The 17,074-nt window shown below is 44.3% G+C and overlaps 1 protein-coding gene across 1 annotated transcript in view; it reads left to right on the top strand.

Annotated features, from left to right (window-relative positions):
• The window catches only part of LRIG3 (leucine rich repeats and immunoglobulin like domains 3), a 51,558-nt gene extending 35,904 nt beyond the window's left edge, over nucleotides 1–15,654 (top strand). Inside the window, exons 11-19 of the mRNA XM_061131073.1 lie at nucleotides 1,836–1,907; nucleotides 2,417–2,580; nucleotides 5,879–6,199; nucleotides 7,998–8,279; nucleotides 9,454–9,906; nucleotides 11,542–11,700; nucleotides 13,339–13,482; nucleotides 13,573–13,848; nucleotides 15,078–15,654. Coding sequence (XP_060987056.1) covers nucleotides 1,836–1,907; nucleotides 2,417–2,580; nucleotides 5,879–6,199; nucleotides 7,998–8,279; nucleotides 9,454–9,906; nucleotides 11,542–11,700; nucleotides 13,339–13,482; nucleotides 13,573–13,848; nucleotides 15,078–15,322 — 2,116 coding nt within the window. The 3' untranslated portion in view covers nucleotides 15,323–15,654. The remainder of the gene's footprint in view (nucleotides 1–1,835; nucleotides 1,908–2,416; nucleotides 2,581–5,878; nucleotides 6,200–7,997; nucleotides 8,280–9,453; nucleotides 9,907–11,541; nucleotides 11,701–13,338; nucleotides 13,483–13,572; nucleotides 13,849–15,077) is intronic.
• Nucleotides 15,655–17,074: the final 1,420 nt, after the last annotated feature.

A 17,074-nucleotide genomic window follows, 5' to 3' on the forward strand; every position in this document is an offset into this window, starting at 1 on the left:
TCTCAATCCTCACGAGAAAACTATTTAATAGCTATCATTATCTGAATTTTTAAGTTAAGACATGGAGGTTCTAAGAGTTCTTGCTTAAATTGAACAGTTAAGAGGGTGACTTGCAAGATCAGTAAAGACAGTTCCCCCTACGCCAACCCCAGTTCCTGAGAGTGACTGGAGAGTTGTAACACTACTTGGAGAACTTCTGTTTGTTGTTGCCGTTGTTTAATTATAAAAAGCACGCAGCCTGTTTTTCCTCCTTTTTTGTTCTTTCTCATCTCTTGCTACTGACCTCTAAGTTAGCCGCTGGCAGGAGCAGAGCTCAATCCAGGGCAGCCTCTCCCATCACAGCAGCTGTCTCCTTCACGACCTCGGCCTGCCCGGGAGCTGGAGGCACGCGTTTCTGAAATGACAGTTAGGGACTCGGATGTTTTCAGGCACGAAGAGTGGAAGCGCGCAGCCTCAGTGGCAGTCAGCACCCGCAGGACCACGGCCGGCCAGCTTCTGATGACCGCGGGCGGACGTCTGTGTCGACACGTGCAGTGGGAGCCTGCGGCCGTGTGCCGTGTGTCCAGCCTGACTTTTAACGTTTATAGCCGAGGGTTTTATTATCTGTTAACCTGGACGGTAGAAGTTATCATTTCAAGTACACGGTTGGTTTGTACCGTCCCTGGCGCTGTGCGCGTAGTTATTATCTGGGCACCACTTTCTCGTCATCTTCCCACGGAGCCCCGGCCTGCAGAAAGCTCTGGACGGCCAGCCCCGGCAGCCGTGCCGCGGCCCGGGTTACAGTGGGGTGCCTGCCGGGCAGAGTGTGGAAGGGCGGCCAGTGTTGCCGGGCTTCCGGGAGCAAGTTACTTTCAAAGGGAAACTAGCCAAAAGCATTTGTCATCTGACCCTTCCGCTCTTGGGAAAGTGAAATTAGTGGATCTTGGAGCATTAACGTCTCCTTTCGTTTCCTAAACCTTCAGAACTCTCCCAGCGTCCTTCTTTTCTCACGTTTGGGACCTGGGTTCTGTCTTCTCTTGCCCCTCATCTCATTCGGAATCGCCTTTGTCCACTCTGAATCCTCTAAAGGAAAACAGTAGTTCAGGCGGGGAGGACTTTAAATCAGCCTGCTTGTCAGCACCAGTGAAAAAAAAAATCAGCCCAGAATATTCTCGCATTTTATGAATGTCCTGCCTGAAGTGGTTGTTTGTTGGTTGGTGTGTTTTAGTAAGTACCTCTTGTCTGAACACCTGCCTGTCTCGCCATTAGTAAGTTGTATGTGTCAGGAGAGGCTAGTGACTAAGAACAGCGGTTTTGAAACTGAAAATAATTGAGTTCAAATCTTATCTGCCCCTTTCATGCCGAGCCAAGCTGGTTATACCATCTTCTTTTTTGTGTTGCTGTGAGGAATAACATGTAATAATGTGTAAGCAAAAATCACTTAACATGGTTGCATGTCATAGAAGATATTCTATACGTGATGGTTTTTTAAAAGCATAATTTATTTAATGAGGAATTTTATATGTGTATTTAAGTAACTAAAGTTTACTAATTTGAATAGTGAGAAATACAAGAAAAGAACACGGTAGAACGGCTTAGGCCCTTAGGAGTCAAAAAAATCTGTATGTGGTGATGTAAAATCTCTCTCAGCATAGTAGAATCTGCCTCTGAATCAGATATCCTTGTTCTAGAACACAAGCCTCCTGATGAGTTCTGTGATCACCCTGTTGGGGCATTTCCGCACATAGAGTATTTTGGGGGTGAGTTGGGGGTAGGCATCATGGGCCCAACCTGTGCCTGAAGGCACACAGTGACCGTAATTTCCTCTAATGTGTTTGATTTGGTGGCTTTTTCAGAGACCTGAGTGACAACGCAATCATGTCATTACAAGGCAATGCTTTTTCACAAATGAAGAAGCTTCAACAACTGTAAGCATTTCTTTTCTTTCCAAGAGTTTCACATAAAACATTGAGGGGCCACCTGTCAAGGGATGGGGCATCTGGATTAGGTATCTGTAGAAAGTATGTGGCACGTTCATCACGTGACTTAACTTTTATTTTCAGAAGGCAGGAGGAGTGGGGTTTTGTCCCATTTGTTGCAACGAGGAGTTTCTTTTTCTTAAATATGCGATTTAAATTTGTGAGACCCAGTATAGCGCAGTGCCTCATCATAGTAACCAGTTTTCAGGACTGAGATATTTTCAGCGTTGCTATACTTCTGTCTCTCCCACCAATAAGAACAACACCACCACCACCAACAAAACAATGGTGCTCGTTCCCTGTCTTGCATTTTAAGATGCACTACAGAGTATTTATTCCATGGGATGTGTGTATTTGGTTTCTCCATTCAATGCTTTGTTAATATTTACTTGAGTTTAGTTTACTTGTAGAAATCTGCATTTCATACAAAACAGACTGAATGGAATTACTCTCCTCAGGCACTTAAATACATCAAGCCTTTTGTGTGATTGCCAGTTGAAATGGCTGCCACAGTGGGTGGCGGAAAACCACTTTCAGAGCTTCGTAAACGCCAGCTGTGCCCACCCTCAGCTGTTGAAGGGAAGAAGTATTTTTGCTGTTAGTCCAGATGGCTTTGTGTGTGGTGAGTGCAACTGTGGTCTTTGCCTTTTATTCATTTTTCTTTTTTTTCCTCCCATTTGTCCAAAGAATGGATTTGCATAAATGTATATACCCTAAATGAAGCTCTTATTTCTGCTGAGGTAGATGAGAATGGATCTGTAGTTTGCTGATGATTGCAGTTTTTCCTGATGAAAACATTTTTTTTTCTGTAATTTCTTCCTCTTTGTGTTGGCATCAGGGTGGTCTGGTGGAAAGAGAGTGATGTTGTTGTCTTGAGAGAATTGGAGGATAGTAGCAGCCCTGCTCCTAAATTGCAAGTCCCTAACTCTCAGTCTTCTAATCTGTGAAATGGGAATACTGCTGTCTGCCCTCCCCAAATCCAGGGGTTGTTGAGAGGTTCTCTTGAGTTCAGTGAATAGACTGACTTGAATCTTGTGCAGATGCTGTTTACAAGGAATAGAAAGAGACAATTATTAGCTCGTGATTTATAGACTACTAAAAATTTTATTGTCCTCGTTCAGTCGCTAAGTCGAGTCCAACTCTTTGCAACCCCATGGACTGCAGTAGATCAGGCTCCTCTGTCCTCACCTGTCTCCCAAAGATTGCTCAGATTCATGTCCACTGAGCCAGTGTTGCTATCTAAAATTTTACTCTTGGTGAGTAAAACATTACAAGTAACACAAAGTTTGAGTTTATTGTTAATAAATTTAAGGTCCATTGTTTTTTCATCTAAGCCTCTCAGCATAGAAGCCTGCTTACTCAAATTCAGAGAGCTCGTTAGCAGATCTGGCTCAGACACCCAGGTTTCCATCTCTCTGGTGCAGCCTCCTGTTTACCGCATTCAGTTCAATTCAGTCATTCAATCGTGTCTGACTGTTTGCGACCCCATGGACTGCAGCATGCCAGGCTTCCCTGTCCATCACCAACTCCCAGAGCTTGCTCACACTCATGTCCATCGAGTCGGTGATGCTGTCCAACCATCTCATCCTCCGTCGTCCCCTTTTCCTCCCGCCTTCAATCTTTCCCAGCATCAGGGTCTTTTCCAGTGAGTCAGTTCTTCACATCAGGTGGCCAAAGTATTGGAGTTTCAGCTTCAGCATCAGTCCTTCTAGTGAATATTCAGGACTGATTTCCTTTAGGATGGACTGGTTGGATCTCCTTGCAGTCCAAGGGACTCTCAAGAGTCTTCTCCAACACCACAGTTCAAAAGCATCAATTCTTTGGCACTCAGCTTTCTTTATAGTCCAACTCTCACATCCATACATGACCACTGGAAAAACTATGGCCTTGACTAGACGGACCTTTGTTGGTAAAGTAATGTCTCTGCTTTTTAATATGCTGTCTAGGTTGGTCATAACTTTTCTTCTAACGAGCAAGCGTCTTTTAATTGCATGTCTGCAGTCACCATATCAGTGATTTTGGAGCCCCAAAAAATAAAGTCTGTCACTCTTTCTATTGTTTCCCCATCTATTTGCCATGAAATGATGGGACTGGATGCCATGATCTTAGTTTTCTGAATGTTGAGTTTTAAGCCAGCTTTTTTACTCCCCTCTTTCACTTTCATCAAGAGGCTCCTTAGTTCTTCTTCGCTTTCTGCCATAAGGGTGGTGTCATCTGCATATCTGAGGTTATTGATATTTTTCCTGGCAACTGATATTTCTCCCGGCAAGTCTACTGCATTACTCTGCTGTTTACTATCTGATGTCGTGGAGACCTTTGTAAAACTAAATTTGCATATAGAACATGAAATCAAAATTCACTTGAATTTTAGTATGTGTGTTAAGATATTACAGAGCCCAATTCTACATTTGCCTTTAAATTTTATTTAAAACTGCTTTGCCTACAATTGTTTAGTCAAGTACAAGAAAAACATATTTTTATTTTACATTGCTGCATTAAGTGGTGCCAACAGTTTCTGCAAATAAAATATCTGATGTAGCTTTTGGATCTAAGTAAGCATTTGGTATTCATTTGTAAGGGCCTGGGCTATTCCTTTTACGTGGTCTTTATTTCTCAGTTCTCTATTACTCTCTCTATGACTTTGAGAAATATATATGTGTAGATGTAGGTTTGTGTTTGTGTATGTGTCACATCCATGGATTTTTCACTCCCTCCGTTGTGAATCTGAACCTTGATTTACCAGATGAGAATTTTAGAATAGTCCTACAGAAAAGGAAACCATCCTGGTTACAACATGCAAGTATGGCATTGGAAATTAGCTACATTGGAGTTGTCAAAGGGTCCCCCATGCCCTGTCCATACACACACACACGCGCGCGTGCATCATTTTTTCAGTGCACCCAAATAATACATTTTGGTTGATTTAAGATGCTTCCTTCTGGGTACAGACCATCTCTGAGAAACTGAAGTTCAGAAAGGTAACTTTTCCAAAAAGCAACAGAACTAAATATAACTGTTTGGAATGACAGAGCTGCTTATCTGTAATTATAACGTAGGTCTGACAGTGCAGCGCAGCAGCCTGATGGACTGTCCACCCTAAACTCCAGGCTGGAACCCAGGGCCCACAGAGAACTTGAGGGATGCTTTGTCTTTCACTGCAGAATCATTTTCTCCTGCTCTACCTAAAAATGACTGCTTTTTGGGTTTCCTGGTGGCTCAGATGATAAAGAATTTGCCAGCAATGCAGGAGACCCAGGTTCAATCCCTGGGTTGGAAGGATCCCCTGGAGAAAGGACTGCTGCTCACTTCAGTATTCTTTCCTGGAGAATTCCATCCTGGAGAATTCCATGAACAGAGGAGCCTGGCAGGCTGCAGTCCATGGGGTCTCAAAGAGTTGGACACGACCGAGTGACTAACACTTAATGAGAGTTCTAGTTTCGGTGAATGGAATGTTTATTGCTGTCTTTAGTGATACTGATTATCATTATTGACATTAGATTTCTTGTTTTTCTGCTGCTTATTTGTGGAGAACATGGGGGAAAATGCAGTTCCAGATAGTAGCATTTAAAGGTGATCCATGAGCCTGAATGTGTCTTAACTAATTTCTTCTCGTATTTCTGCAAGAAAAAAAAGAAAAAAGCACAGGAGGTCTGGAGTAAACTGTATTCCAAAATATCAGTCTCCTCAGTTAGTGATGTGTAAAGAGGTCTCCGTCTCTATTTGGAATGAATGACCGACTTTATACACTCTCTCCCGGTCTATTGTTTCAACACTGGGACTGCTAGTCCATCTGTGAAGCATACACAACGTGTAAAACCTAAGCCCCTGTTTGTTTTGAGTTTCTTGGTGTTCCAGTCTGAGTAGCATTTGGACTCTCAAGCTTTAAAGCTGTTTCGTTTCCTCCTCTCCATTTTGAACAGATGATTTTCCTAAACCCCAGATCACGGTTCAGCCAGAAACGCAGTCGGCAATAAAAGGTTCCAATTTGAGTTTTATCTGCTCGGCTGCCAGCAGCAGTGATTCCCCAATGACTTTCGCTTGGAAAAAAGACAATGAACTACTGCACGATGCCGAAATGGAAAATTACGCACACCTCCGGGCCCAGGGTGGCGAGGTGATGGAGTACACCACCATTCTTCGGCTTCGCAACGTGGAATTTACCAGTGAAGGGAAATACCAGTGTGTCATCTCCAATCACTTCGGTTCATCCTACTCTGTCAAAGCCAAGCTCACAGTAAATAGTATGTGATCTGACTTTTTCCTCTTGCATTTAAAGATACGTTCTTATGAAACAGCAAGTACCTGGTTTCTTCTCTTATCACCAACCCTGTCCTCTGCTCTCAGAGGTCTCCACCTAAACCCTGCCTTTCCCTACCTCTCAACCCACATTATTAATATTCTTGGTTATGTGTACCTAAGCTAGCTGTTATTGTATTGAAGACCCCATGCTTAGCATGGTGGGTAACCCAGATAAACCAGACACTTTTTGTTCTTTGAGAGTTCATGGTGTGGTTCGTCTGATGAGGAAGACTGTGAAGAACAGTGTTAAAGGATATCACCTTCTTTTTTTTTTAATTCAGATATAGTTGATTTATAGTGTTGTGTTAGCTTCAGGTATGCAGTAAAGTGATTCAGTTACAGGTATATTTTTTCAAATTATTTCCCATTATAGGTTATTACACGATATTGAATATAGTTCCCTGTGTTTTATGGGAAATCCTAGATGCTTGTCTGCTTTCTGCCATTGGTATCTATCAATCCCAGTTTCCTAGTTTATCTCTCAGCCCCTTTCCCCTTTTGTAGCCCTGTGTGTGTTTTCTGTGTTTGTGAGTCTGTTTGTTTTATATACATAGATTAATTTGTATTATTTGTTTGGGCTCCAGATACATGTGATATAGTCTTTGTCTGTCTGACTGACTTCACGGGTATGAGAATCTCTAGGTCCCCACCGGTGTTGCTGCAAATGACATCATCTCATTCTTGTTTATGACTCGTATTCCATTGTATGTATTTACCACATCTTAAATCGTCTGCTGAAGGGTACTTGGCTTGTTTCTATGTCTTTGTTATTGTAGATAGTGCTGCTATGAACACTGGGGTACATGTATCTTTTAGAATTCGAATTTTCGTCTTTCCTAGGCATGTGCCCAGGAGTGGAATTTCTGGGTCATAAGGTCACCGTGTTTTTTGTTTTTTAAAAACCCTCCATACTGTTTTCTGTAGTGGCTGCACTGGTTTACATTCCCATCAACAGAAAGCCCACCGCCTTTAGCTTAGAGATTTCAGTTTGAATCCTGCCTCTCCTACTATCAGCTGTGGGACTCTCAGCAAGTTACTTAACCTCTGTCTATCTTCATTTCTACATCTTTCAAATAGGAATAATAATACCTACCTTACAGAGGTATACTTGTGAAATAAAGTAGTTTATGTAAAGGACTCGGCAGGATGCCTGGACTAGAGTAAGTGCTCAGTAGATGCAATAAGCATTAGCTGCTGCCGATGCGGGGGTCTCATCCTGCGTTTGTGTGGCAAGTAGACAGTTCTGCAGTTTATCATTTCATTGTTTTTATTGTCCATGGTAGAAGATATGGCTCATTAATGTGTTCATTCCACAAATAACTGCTGAGGCCTGAACAGAAAATTGTAGGCCAAAACGTGTGTCTAAAGTCATAGAATGTTAGAGCCAGGAGGAACTTTTAAAAAAAAATAAAAGATGGAGTGGCCAGGGTACAAACAGATAACTGATTTGCCTAAGGTCTCACAGATAATTATTAAGGAAACTAAAAAGTGACTGGGAAATAGCAGAAAGACCATCAGTGTGAAGCTCAGGTGACCTGTTTCCTCCTGACTCGGTCATTTCTGTACCTGTGTAACCTTGAGGAGCTTCTCAATCACTCCATGTCTTGCAGTTGGAAACAAGCCCTGCCTTACTATGTCAGGGAAATTTTAAGTATCCAAAAAAGCGGGGGCGGGGGGTGATGAAAATGAGCCTCCTAACTCCAGAACGCTAATGCTCCCGTGTCGTATTTCTTATTTCAGTGCTTCCTTCGTTCACCAAGACCCCCATGGACCTCACCATCCGTGCCGGGGCCATGGCGCGCTTGGAGTGTGCTGCCCTGGGACACCCAGCCCCTCAGATAGCCTGGCAGAAGGATGGGGGCACGGACTTCCCGGCCGCGAGGGAGAGACGCATGCACGTGATGCCTGAGGATGACGTGTTCTTCATTGTGGACGTGAAGATAGAGGACATCGGGGTGTACAGCTGCACCGCTCAAAACAGCGCGGGCAGCGTTTCTGCAAATGCAACTCTCACTGTCCTCGGTGAGTGGGTGCTTTCAGATTCTGTAACACTTGTTAGTCTTTAGGATACCAGCTCACCCAAAGGCCCTAAGAAGTGTCAGAACTCTGGAGGGTGAGGGCTGATCTGTAGGACAGTGCCCTTTCCTGGAGGCGACAGTGGCTTCTCAGAAGCTTTCAGGTTGGGGAATGCATCACGCCTTCAGACCTGTGGGCAGTGAGATGAATCTGCCCCCTCCCTTCTGAGCAGGGGGAAGAGTAACGCTTTGATGCTGTCCCTTTTTGCTGGAATTACCTTTCTCTACTCTTTGCATTATACAGTCTGTACTTAAAGTCTTAACAGTATAAAGAATATAACAAAAATAAGTATCTGAATAAATTCAGAGAGACCTCTTTTTCTCAGCCTCCCATGCCACTCTGGAAATGAGTGGATCCTTTATCATTTACTTTGTTGTGATTCAGCCACTCAGTCATGTCCAGCTCTTTGCAACCCCATGAACTGCAGCACGTCCGGCTTCCCTGTCCTTCCCCATCTCCCAGAGTTCACTCAAACTCCTATCCACTGAGTTGACAGTGCCATCCAACCAGCTCATCTTCTGTCTTCCCCATCTCCTCATGCTCTCAATCTTTCCCAGCATCAGGATCATTTACCTAAACAGATGCCTTTTAAAAATGTGAGCATGTTAATCATATATGTGTATTTTTGAAAGAGTAAATCAGGGTAACCTTATGAACACCAAATAATAAAAGCAAATTATTTTCAGAATTTTAATACAGGTGGGGACATCTAGCGCTAGGAAGTTTCCCTTTAAAAATTTAAACATTCTGATTTTTTTCATCCATCAACACACCCTTGTGCTTAATGTTATTTTTATGCATTTTCTGTTTCTAAAATATGTCTAAAATGTTTTGCTTTGCCCGACTTCCATCATTCCCCAGCCTTGCCAAGAATGAGGGAGACTAAGTGAGAGAAACTGTAAATATTATCCTTAAACTGGTGTTATAAGGAGATGACAGGCAGATGATGAAATGAAAGCCCAGGTGTCATATCCATGTTCAGGGTTTTAAAGAGGTGTGGGCGTGAAGCTGTGGGAGAATCCAGTCTCAGCTCCCCTTTGAATAAATTGAAGCAGGAGGTCTTAGGCTGTGTAAACCCTAACTTCATGTCAGAGATTAAAAGCATAACTTGTCATTTCAGAGACACCGTCGTTCTTACGACCCCTGTTAGATCGAACTGTGACCAAGGGGGAAACGGCCGTCCTGCAGTGTATTGCGGGCGGGAGCCCTCCGCCCAGACTGAACTGGACCAAAGATGACAGCCCCTTGGTGGTCACCGAAAGGCACTTTTTTGCAGCCGGCAACCAGCTGCTAATCATCGTGGACTCGGACATCAGCGATGCCGGGAAGTACACGTGCGAAATGTCCAACACCCTGGGCACCGAGAGAGGCCACGTGCGCCTCAGCGTGATCCCCACGCCCACCTGCGACTCCCCTCAGCTGACGGCCTCGGCACTGGACGACGACGGCTGGGCCACTGTGGGCATTGTGATCATCGCTGTGGTTTGCTGCGTGGTGGGCACCTCGCTCGTGTGGGTGGTCATCATCTACCACACACGGCGGCGGAACGAAGACTGCAGCATCACCAACACAGGTGTGTCCGCGGAAGCCTGGCACGGGGCGCCGGAGTCGTGTGTGCGCGCAGGAGGCGTGTGTGCGCGCGCAGGAGGCGTGTGTGTGTGTGTGTGTGTGTGTGTGTGTGTGTGTGTGTGTGGGCGCCGGAGGCGTGTGCGCGCTGGAGTCTTGTGTGCGCGCAGGAGTCGTGTGTGCGCGCAGGAGTTGTGTGCGCGCGCAGGAGGCGTCTGTGCGCAGGAGTGGTGTGCGCGCGCAGGAGTCGTGTGTGTGTGTGTGTGTGTGTGTGTGTGTGTGTGTGGGCGTCGGAGGCGTGTGGGCGCCGGAGGCGTGTGCGCACAGGAGGCGTGTGCGCGTGCAGGAGTCGTGTACGCGCAGGAGTCGTGTGCACGCGCAGGAGGCGTGTGTGCACGCTGGAGTCGTGTGTACGCGCAGGAGGCGTGTGCGCGTGCAGGAGGCGTGTGCGCGCGCAGGAGTCGTGTACGCGCAAGAGTCATGTGTGTTTGCAGGAGTCGTGTGTGTGCAGGAGTCGTGTAGGCGCGCAGGAGGCGTGTGCGCGCAGGAGTCGTGTGCGCGCAGGAGGCGTATACGCACAGGAGTCGTGTGTGTTTGCAGGAGTCGTGTACGCGCGCAGGCGTGTGCGCGCAGGAGCGGTGTGCGCACAGGAGTCGTGGAGGCGTGTGTGCGCGCAGGAGGTGTGTGTGCGCAGGAGTCGTGTGTGCGCGCAGGAGTCGTGTGTGTGTGTTTGTGGGACCGCCGAGATTCCCTTCCGAGTGTGTCTGTAGCGATCTGAGGCCACGTCAGGAGGGTGATTCATTTGTTTCAAGCTGGGCAACTATGGTTAGCTAAACACAGCACCGTGGCCCGGAATGAAGCTGGTGGGTAAAGATGAGTGCTCTTTGTCAGAGCCGCCTCAGAACGGCATGTGGGCTGTGACAGACCATGCGGAGCTTAGGGCAGCGCGCACCCCCAGATGGTGGTGGAGGGCCTGAAGCAGCCTGCGGTCATGAGGCGTCTGCTCAGCCATCGTCTCGTCCCTTGCGAGCATGTGTGCGTATGCAGGCATCTAGGGGCAAGGGGCTTTGACTGTACAGGCAAACTCCTGTATCAGTGAGTAATACAGAGTCAGGAATATGGCAGAGATCAAGCTCAGATAGTATCTAAAATACTGTCTCTTGAAAATTATCTTTATCTTTGTAAACATTTGTTGTCTTTGAAAGTTGGGAGGAGTGAGACTTCCCCAGCGGCCCAGAGGTTAAGAATCCATCTTCCAACGCAGGGGACGCAGTTCGATCCCTGGTCGGGGAGCTGAGATGCCCAGGTGGCGCAGGGCCGCTAAGCCCGTGTGCCACAGCTAGGGAAGCTTGGGCAACGCGCTGAAGAGCCTGTGCACTCCAGTGCAGACAAAAATGTAAAAAATGAAAATAGAGGTAAAGAAATACGAGAGGAGAATCCCACAGGCCGCAAAGCAGAGCATCTGCTGAGGTGCCCCAGAGCAGCAGGGCCCTGGTGTGCTGTCCAGCAAGATGGTTTTGCAAGGGTAGATTGATTTGATTTAAACAGAAGACAAAACAGAAGGATATCTACAATTCATCAGGGAAGCCTGTGTGGCAGTTGTGACCACGCTTGGTTCATCGGACACTGTTGTTGATTACAGATGAGACCAACTTGCCAGCTGACATCCCGAGTTATTTGTCATCTCAGGGAACACTAGCGGACAGACAGGACGGGTACGTCTCCTCAGAAAACGGAAGCCACCACCAGTTCGTCACTTCTTCTGGAGGCGGCATTTTCTTACCACAGCACGATAGTAACGGTACGTGTTTAAAACGAACATGGGCTATTGGCATTTTGAAATAACCCTTTGGAAAGTTCAAATACAATGTTAATTTCCACAGGGCATTGAGACACTCATATATTTAGGACCTGGCCCAAAATCACTAGCAAAGCTGATATTGAGTAGTTCTAAGGCTTTCTCTTAAATACTAGAAAAATCTTTGTTTCTAGCGCTAAAAGAAGACAAGTAGGTTAGGTAAAATTTAATTCCTCCATGCGATGTAGTATTTCCTTTATGTCATAAATGTTCTTTGACCCTGAATGTTCTTCTTACTTCAGTGACACTAACTGGTTTCATGCATGGTCTCAAAAGTCAAATGATTTAAAATCACTCTGTTAGAGACTTATAATTCTGACTCTCACTTTAAGAGCTGTATAAAGAATTATAATTGAGGCTGCATAGTATAAGAGCATCAGCTTGGTTCAAGACCCACGTCTGACACTTACTCCCTGTGTATCCTTGGGCAGTTACAATTCTTCCCTATTAGGTTGTTGTGAACATTAGATAAAATGATAGTATATGCTGCTTGGCACATAGTAAGTGCTTAGTAAGTAGAAGCTATTGACCTTTTACCAGCTTTTCTCATGAGTGTTGATTGAGTATATGCTCTATAGTGGACTCCATAGTTTGGAGGGAAGAATGTTTCCAGTTTCACAGTTTAGTCAGCAGTGAGACAGAAAAATTCAACAAATAATTGCCAAGAGCTTGACAAGGCAGTGATCAGAGGGCATAGAAATAGAAGAGAAGATTTGAGCATAAAAGTAGTTGTTCTGATTCGACTCATTTGCTTGCAAAGAGCAGAAGCCCAAGCTCACTTGGATAGAGCCAGGTTTACTGAAAAGACATTTTAAAAAGTAAGGGGACAGAACTGGAGCGTAATAGTGGCATGTCTGCCGGGTGCTGGGGCTGGAGATCAGGCCGCTCTCAGAATAGCCCCGGAGGTAGCCAGTGGTAGTGAACCGCATTCATCACGTTTGCTTCTCACTGAGACCACCCCCCAACAAGGACGGCCCAGTTCCCGCAGCCCAGGTACACGGTCCGTTGCGGCATCTCTAACCCTCATGATATCTCTTGTCCTTCAGCTGCTGTGTCCCCTGCTAACCAGAATATCAGTTCTGGATTGCTTAGTGCAGGATGACTCATGATAGGTTTCCGTTTGTTTGTTTTCTCGTTTTGGTCGACTTCATCTTTGAGCCGGGCATTAAGAGGTCATTGGTTAAGTGCCAGTACCTCATCCTGGCCATCGGTGAGTTTCTGGAGGAAGCAGGCCGTGCTGGTAGCATCATGTGGTTCAAACCATCGCTGCTTCAGCCACAGTGTCCATGCACAGATCAGTTCTCTTGAAAACCAGGGGGTGGGGTCAGCAGTGAGGTTAACACATCCAGTTCCATGGTTTATTAAGTTCTCTTCTAGTAAGATATCATAAACCTACTTAATCACTAATCTATAGGCATCATTAAATTTTGAAAAAACCCTTCTGTAAATTTCTGCAGTGTTTCCTTTGTATAATATTCTGTCTGAACTTTTCATCTATAAATATGGAAACTGTCAAAAGTGAAGAGACGGCTGAATGGTAATTGAACTTACGGTTCAGTGATTAAGACATGTGTTTTAAAGGGACATGCCATGTTGACAACAACAGTGAAGCCGATGTGGAAGCTGCCACAGACCCGTTCCTTTGTCCCTTTTTGGGGCCCTCAGGCCCTGTATATTTGAAGGGGAGCATGTATGGCTCAGATCCTTTTGAAGCCTATCATACAGGTATGTGGTTTTCATTTCTGAGTTCTGTTTCCTGGAGAGACCTCTAGAAGCATTAACTCTGTCTCCCGATATTGTCCCCAAATGTAAAAGGTTGTGGTCCTGACCTGAGATCAGCTTTAATGGACCACTACGAGCCCAGTTACATAAAGAAGAAGGAGTGCTACCCATGTCCTCATCCTTCAGAGGAATCCTGTGAGCAGAGCATCAGTGATACAGGATGGCCTTCTCACGTGAAGAAGTCACTCAGCTCTTCTTATTCTCAACATGAAGGACCCGGAATGAACAACTTATGTCTGAACAAGTCTTCTGTAGATTTTAGTCCAAGTCCAGAGCCACCATCAGTTACTTTGAGTAATTCTTTCATGGGTAAGTTTATTAAATTATTAGGTACCTTGACTCCAGACCCACATTGCGAGTTGCATGGGGGAGAGCCATGAGAGTTTTGAACGCCAGACTGGTGAAGAATAGTTTCTGGTGTGTATGTATCTTTTTTAATGGTGCTGTCGTGACATCCTATTAATTAGCATCCTTGTTTCTAAAAGCAGAGGCAGACATGGGGATTTTACTTGATTAGGTATTTAATCCAGCGCTAAGCCTTAGGAACTTGCTGGGCAACTCTGTGTGTGGCATCGTCTTGAAGACAAGAGTTTTGGAAGTGACTGAGGAGCGCATTTGTCAGTCATGTGGAAAACGTGGTTTTGGGCTCCAGCAGCCTCTGGGGCGGAGCTGTGTGCACGGCATGACTGCGGTTTGGGATGTCTGCTGGCTTATAACTAAACCCACAGTCAGAGTGCAGACGGCGTCCTACCTGGCAACGGCCGCTCGTCGGCCAGGCTGGGCTGCCTCCTACAGAGGAGGCTGTTGGAATCTAAAGCCCGCGGGGGTGGCGCTGGACACTGGCTGACACCGAGATTCATTTCTGAAGTTTTTGGTCTAGTGCTTGGGGACGATGGAGTGGAAGAACTGAGATCATCTTTTTGCTGCATGGAAATATGGAAAAATGAACCACAACTTGTCTTCTTAAAAAAAAAAAAAATAGAATTTTTAAGTATTTTACCCAACTTTTAAGAAATGTCATGTTTTCTCATGGTATAATTATTTATATCCCTTTTTTAAAAACTGAATCATAATTTTTATAGGACCTAGGAGAGAATTTGAGTCAATAGAATTATTATTTGCTACTGAGAAAGAGAGGGCAAGACGTACGGATTATTTTGAGAGAAGCTTTCTACACTGAGGCACAGTTTACTTGTACATGACTATCCAAACGCACTTTGTGGAGAATGGTGGGCCTCTCGTGAACACAGGATCTGGAAGAACTTCTGTCGGGGAACTTGTTGCTGACGTTACTGCTGCAGGTCCTGGAGGTGAAGGGCTGCCTATGTTCAGTGGGTGTGCGTGTCAGGGCGCGTGCCTCAGCCCCACTCCGTAAGGCCTGTCTCCATGGCACACGTGTCTGGCCATCCACCTGAATCCCATAACATGGACTTGAACGGTCCCCCCGTATTTATGGGGCAAGGTGCCCCTTCGTTTGAAATACATTCTGCTGATTGCTCCAACAGGCCCCATGTGCTCAAGGGGTTTCTTTTTTTCAGGAACCTTTGGAAAGCCTCTGAGGAGACCTCAGCTGGATGCCTTTTCAAGCTCTGGGCCGTCATCGGATTGTCAGCCAAGAGCCTTTCACTTGAAAGCTCGTTCTTCCCCCAACTTGGACTATGAGTCAGAGGAAGATGGGAAAGAAAGGACAGATTTTCAGCGAGAAAATCACACATGTACCTATAAACAGACCTTAGGAAGCCACAGGACTTCAAATTTTCAGTCCTACGACTTGGACACATAAAGTAACGAGACCAAGGACTGGTTCTAACACACTACCTCAAGTGGATGTTTATTTAAGAGACAGAGAGAAGCCTATGTTTTTAAATGGAACTATGAATTTTAAAAGGATAAAAGGTCTTATTTATACAGATAGACAAAAATTACAAAAAGGCATAAAAATTTTATACTGGGAGTAACTTTCATATAGGAATACCTTTACTATTTTATAACTTTGCTTTATGCAGAAAATATCTTATGTAAATTAATGGTATAAATCCATGACTATTTTATGTATTTTTATAATGCCAGATTCCTTTTTATCGAAAATGAGTACTAAAGCATTTTAAACAATAACTGTCTTGTACGTTTTTTGAATAGAGGTCACTTCATTTTATTTTGCACGTTCTTCTTAATAAAATGTCTCATTTGATCCCAAACCCCATCTATCCAATAACAATCTTCATTGTTTTCAGCACATTTTAGGCATAATTAGTTCATATTATCATGTCTCACATTGGTGGAAATTACATTTAGCACATTAAAATACAAGCAAATGATCATTCTGCATACCTCCCAGGGCTGTTGTAATATAGACTCAAATCAAATTAGTGTATGTGAGAGCCCATTGTAAAATGAGACGGAGCTACGAAGATTTGAGGAACATTCTCATTTATTTCTTAACTCTACAAACAAAAGGATGCGTTGTTGCAGTCCAGTGTTAAATAGTACAGCCACCGTTAAGTCACTGCTCAAGCCCTGTTTCCTTAATTATCATAATGCTTTGTGTGGTCTAATGCTTTGTGCGTTTCCAGATAGTTTCACATACCCCACCCTTTTAATTATAACAAGACAGTGGTTTATTGCCCATTTTTATAGTTAAAATGTCTGTAGCAGATGTGGGGTTTCATCGTCTGTTCCAGGTTGTAATGGGATGCTGGTGGAATTCTTTCCTCATCTTATTGATTTTCTGCTGGACAAGCAGTTCTTACAGAAAAGGCACTCTTCAGCTATTCGGCAACACTGTTTAAGAATTAAAGTGCTTTTCTAATTTGGTCATCATGGCTCTACTTGTTAAAAACTCAGTATAGAGTCTGTTACTTAAACGTATACAATTATTTTAAATACTTGTTTTAAGCAGTGTTGAGGTGAAAATGTTGTTATGTGACTGGCATATATACACACACATACAGAAAATTACACATTTCCAAAATTAAATAACATAGTTTGAAGGAATTGAAACAAGCATTAAGTTTAATAATTTAGATGATCAAACTGTTTTTCCCCTCAGTAAATCTTAAGATTGGCATTGAAGAAGTTAATATAGTACATTAAACTTTAAAGTCTACTAACCTGTTGAAGGTGTGACTTTGTCATTGTCAGTTCTTTGAACTAAGTTTAAAAACACATATTAGAAAAGCAGATTCATCTCACAGGATATGTTGGGGGTGACGTTTTCCTCTTTAGTGAGTTTTTGCATTTTGTTGTTTGTGAGCTGGAAGCCTGGAACCCAAACTGCAATAACATTTTCCCTCCTTTAATTTAGACACCAGAGTCCGAGACAGGAAGTTGATCCTTCCTGGGACAGCCAGTGACTGAGAGCAGAAAAGTGATTTTGTATGCTTTGGCTTTATCATACGGCCAAATTTTCAAAATCTTGTTAATTTGTCTTCATTATTACCAGACGTGATCCAAACATCAATAAGGGGTCTCCTCAAGGATTATGAACTTCTTTTAAAGGATTTAATTTTTCCGGACTTAAATGCAAAGGTTAAAT

This window comes from Dama dama, chromosome 3 (genome assembly GCF_033118175.1).
Source record: "Dama dama isolate Ldn47 chromosome 3, ASM3311817v1, whole genome shotgun sequence".
In the NCBI taxonomy this organism is placed as follows: domain Eukaryota; kingdom Metazoa; phylum Chordata; class Mammalia; order Artiodactyla; family Cervidae; genus Dama; species Dama dama.